Here is a 4,762-nt window from a genome sequence, read left to right on the forward strand (position 1 = left end):
TTTCTTTTTCTTTTTTTTTCTTTTTTTTTTTTTGAGACGGAGTCTCGCTCTGTCGCCTAGGCTGGAGTGCAGTGGCCAGATCTCAGCTCGCTGCAAGCTTCGCCTCCCGGGTTTACGCCATTCTCCTGCCTCAGCCTCCCGAGTAACTGGGACTACAGGCACCCGCCACATCGCCCGGCTAGTTTTTTTGTATTTTTTTAGTAGCGACGGGGTTTCACCATGTTAGCCAGGACGGTTTCAATCTCCTGACCTCGTGATCCACCCGTCTAGGCCTCCCAAAGTGCTGGGATTACAGGCTTGAGCCACCGCGCCTGGCCCCCAAGCAGTTTTTCGTCATAAAAGATTTATCTTAAATTTTCCTGGTATTTCAAGCTAGATCATTGTATTTTCTAAGATAGATGCCACATGAATTTTTCTTTACTAATCTATTGAACAGTGGACCCTTACTTCATTGAAGAAAAATTGATTTACTGTATTCTCTAGCAATTGAAACAATTTTTCTCTGCAGGCCATGTCCAATACTATTTTATATTTGATTCATTTATCATTTAATACCCTTGCTAAATTTTTCTAAATATATGAATGTCTATTGTTTTTTATGGTTTTTGATAATTTTGCATGTTGTTTTATGAAATTTATGATATTCTTTGTTAGTTCTCACTCATTACCCAAAACATCACTCATATTCACGCATCTTCTTTATGTGCTTATGATCGACAATCTCTTATTTTTTGCAAGATATTTACATTTAACTCCTTTGGTACAAATATACAGTTAAATAGAATAAATAAAACTTGGTATCTGATAGATCAGTAGATTGACTACAGTTAACAATAATCTATTGTACATTTCAAAATAGCTGGAATAGAATGATTTAAATGTTCCTTGCATCAAAGTATCACATGTACACTGAACATCTGTACATTTAATACATATTAATAAAAAAAGACAAAAACAAATAATTCACAAAAAAATCTATATTACTACCAGGTTTTGTTTACATATTTATTTAAATAAATATATTTAAATATACTTTACCATAACTACACTTTGTCATTTTCTACTAGAATTTCAAGCTTAGGTTTTGTGTTTGGCTTCATGCTAGTCACAAATACTATATTATCCTGTTAATGTCTACTTATATCTTTTCATAATTATTTTAACTGAACTACTAATTTTATATATGACCTTGGTTATATTGGTTTTCTTATCTAAGAATACCTGATTTATTCTGCTTTCAAATTTTGTATTAAAGTTTCTTTCAAAAACAGTACAGTGTTAAAAAATGTAACCTGAGAGTCTCTTTTTAAATCAGCAATTATAATCTATAAGAGTCAGTATGTTTACAGATGCATATGAATTATCTTTCATGTTTTATAATATGTATAATTTTATTTTTATTTTTCATTTTGTCTTGATGAGATATCTGCTATTCTCTTCTACCCTTGATTGTTTCAACATGATTCTTTTTTCAATCCCTGCCTTCTTCCATTGCATTTTATTTATTTATTTATTTATTCATTCATTCATTTTTGAGATGGAGTTTCGCTCTTGTTGCCCAGGCTGGAGTGCAGTGGCACCATCTCGGCTCACAGCAACCTCTGCCTCCTGGGTTCAAGCGATTCTCCTACCTCAGCCTATTGAGTAGCTGGGACTACAGGCAGGTGCCACCACGCCTGGCTAATTTTTGTGTTTTTAGTGGGGACGGAGTTTCACCATGTTAACCAGGATGGTCTTAATCTCTTGACCTCGTGATCTGCCTGCCTGGCGTCCCAAAGTGCTGGGATTACAGGCGTGAGCCACCACCCCCGGCCTCCATTACATTTTTAATATGCTTGTATATCAGTAGCCCTAACCTCCTCATAAGCAATACAAGACTCATGGACATGAAACTGCTTATTTCTCCTTCAGTATTCATTCATATAATATAAATTGAGTGCTTATTAATGGTCTGTCTCTTGGGGAAAAACAGTGACATAAATAACGAGTATCCCACACCTTTAGGTTTCTATGGGAGATACGTATATCAACTCAATGACCTATACACTGATATATATTTTTCCTTCTTTGGGCAGTTAGACACAATATAGCATTCCCCAAGCCACATTTTAATTAAGCATTTAATTTTATGCTTAATTTAATTAAGCATTAAAAATTTGTAGAAACAATTTCATCAATGAACCTTATTTTGTTACAAGTAATATAATATATTATTACCTAGAGTAAAGTGAATATATCCCCCAAGTCAACATAACATTGCCTCCTCTGTATACTCTATAATTTTAGCACACAACTTTTAAAAATAATTTTTTACCTTTATATTGTATCTTTAATATTTTAAATACTTAAAAGGAAGGAAGTAATAAATAGTGCAGAATAGTACAAGTAAAACATTTCATGAAAATTTGTTCTGAATATTTTAATTCAAATAGTAACAAAAGATTATAGAAAGGAGGTGTCAGATATAGAGAGATTAGATATTAGGAGACGTTTTGTCAAAGCATTGCTCTCAAAGTCACTGATTTGCATGCATGTCTATGTTTGTGTGTGCATGTGCATGCATGTTTTTAACTTCTACTCCAGTCATCATGGCCATATGGCCATTAGACAACTCCCAAAACCAAAAATATATGCAAGTAGAAATAAGTAACACAAAACTATAACCAACTAAATTTACAGAACACTGGTATTTCCAAACCGCATTAAACTCTTTCATATTTGCATGGATTTACACACTTTATTAGAATGCTTGCACATCAATTACCTCACTATAAAATGGGTATACTAACTTAGCATATACACTTTAATAAAAAGTAAATAATATACATCAATACTTCATAAATGTTTAAGTACATGAATAAAGAATAGTTCACTTCTATATATTCTGTCATCAAATATCTTACCTAAAAAGCCTTCACGCATAAAAACCACTACTGTGAGTTTATACATTAGGTCTCTAAAGAAACCAACTCATTGACAAAGACAAACTTAGGAAACCAGGCTGTGATACCAATCACTTTCAACTTGTCCTGCTCCTGTGACTTACTGCATGGAAGCTCTTAAACAAGGTCCTGATTTTATAATGTCCTATACCTTAGATATGAAAAAGTGGAAAAAATGTGACCTACATTATAGAGTATTATAGATGATTAACTGAGTTATCACAGAGAATATACCAAATATCACATCGGATAATACATATCCAATAGATGTAAGTGACAACATGAGATTAACCAGGCTGAGTCACACCTCAGTATCATGATACTGGGTAATTATTTTCCCAATACTTTCATAGAGATTATTAGAAATACTAATATCAAATGCTTTTCCTCTTAGTGGTGCTCCAGGAGCTCAGAGATTCCAACAGCTCTAAGTTCCAGGTTTCTGAGTTTATCCTGATGGGATTCCCTGGCATTCACAGCTGGCAGCACTGGCTCTCCCTGCGCCTGGCTCTGCTCTACTTCTTAGCTCTCAGTGCTAGCATCCTTATCCTGATCATCATCACCAAAAGGCAGCACTCTACCAGCCTATGTACTATTTCCTGGGCTTCTTGGCTGCGGCAGACATGGGCCTGGCTACTGCCATCATGCCTAGGATTTTGACCATCTTATGGTTCAATGCTAAGACCATCACTCTCCCAGAGTGCTTTGCTCAGATGTATGCCATACATTGCTTTGTGGCCATGAAGCCAAGTACCTTTGTCTGCATGGCTATTGATAGATATGTAGCCATTTGTCAACCACTCCGGTATCCATCAGTCGTCACTGAATCTTTTGTATTCAAAGCAACTGTGTTCATGGAACTGAGAAACAGCTTGAGTCTCATCTCAGTGTCTGTCTTGGCTGCCCAGAGGCATTACTGCTCCCAGAATCAAATTGAGCACTGTCTTTGTTCTAACCTTGGAGTCACTAGCCTATCTTGTGATGATCGAAAAATCAATAGCATTAACCAGATCCTTCTGGCTTGGACACTCATGGGAAGCGACCTGGGTTTGATTATTTTATCATATGCTTTAATTCTTCAGTCTGTCCTGAAGCTAAATTCTCCAGAAGCTGCATCCAAGGCATTAAGTATCTGCACTTCCCACCTCATCTTAATCCTTTTCTTCTACACAGTCATCATTGTGATTTCCATTACTCATAGTACAGGAATGAAAGTTCCCCTTATTCCAGTTCTACTCAATGTGCTACACAATGTCATTCCCCCTGCCCTGAACCCCATGGTGTATGCACTCAAGAGCAAGGAACTCAGGCAAGGCTTATACAAAGTACTTAGACTGGAGTGAAGGGCACCCGATATGGAAAAGATAAGCAGTTTTTGAAAATTTTCTTCACATATTTTTGCATTATATTCCCCAACTGCTGCAAATGCAGAACAATATGGAAATAACATAAAGAACTGGTGACAACAACTGACACTTCAGAACAAAGGAGATGGAAGTAATATTTGAAATACTTGGGAGTCAAACAAAAATCTTCATCACAAAGGGTAACAGTGATGTTATTTGTCTCAAGGAATTCAAAGAAAAGACTAGTGTAATCTATATTTCATGTTCTTACCCACTTGTCTTAGCTAGAACTTCCAAACAGTGTTGAATAGAAGCAGTCAGAGCAGAGCAAGATGGCCGAATAGGAACAGCTCCAATCTCCAACTCCCAGCGCAAGCAACACAGAAGACCAGTGATTTCTGCATTTTCAACTGAGGTACTGGGGTCATCTCACTAGGGAGTGCCGGACAATCAGTGCTGGTCAGCTGCTGCAGC

At 36.4% G+C, this 4,762-nt stretch overlaps 1 protein-coding gene across 1 annotated transcript; it reads left to right on the plus strand.

Annotated features, from left to right (window-relative positions):
* Positions 1-3,320: 3,320 nt before the first annotated feature.
* Positions 3,321-4,285, plus strand: LOC104675855 (putative olfactory receptor 56B2). Its single transcript, XM_010380512.1, is given in 2 exon segments — positions 3,321-3,507; positions 3,510-4,285. Coding segments are annotated over 2 exon segments (963 nt in total).
* Positions 4,286-4,762: the final 477 nt, after the last annotated feature.

This window comes from Rhinopithecus roxellana, chromosome 15 (genome assembly GCF_007565055.1).
Source record: "Rhinopithecus roxellana isolate Shanxi Qingling chromosome 15, ASM756505v1, whole genome shotgun sequence".
Taxonomy (NCBI): domain Eukaryota; kingdom Metazoa; phylum Chordata; class Mammalia; order Primates; family Cercopithecidae; genus Rhinopithecus; species Rhinopithecus roxellana.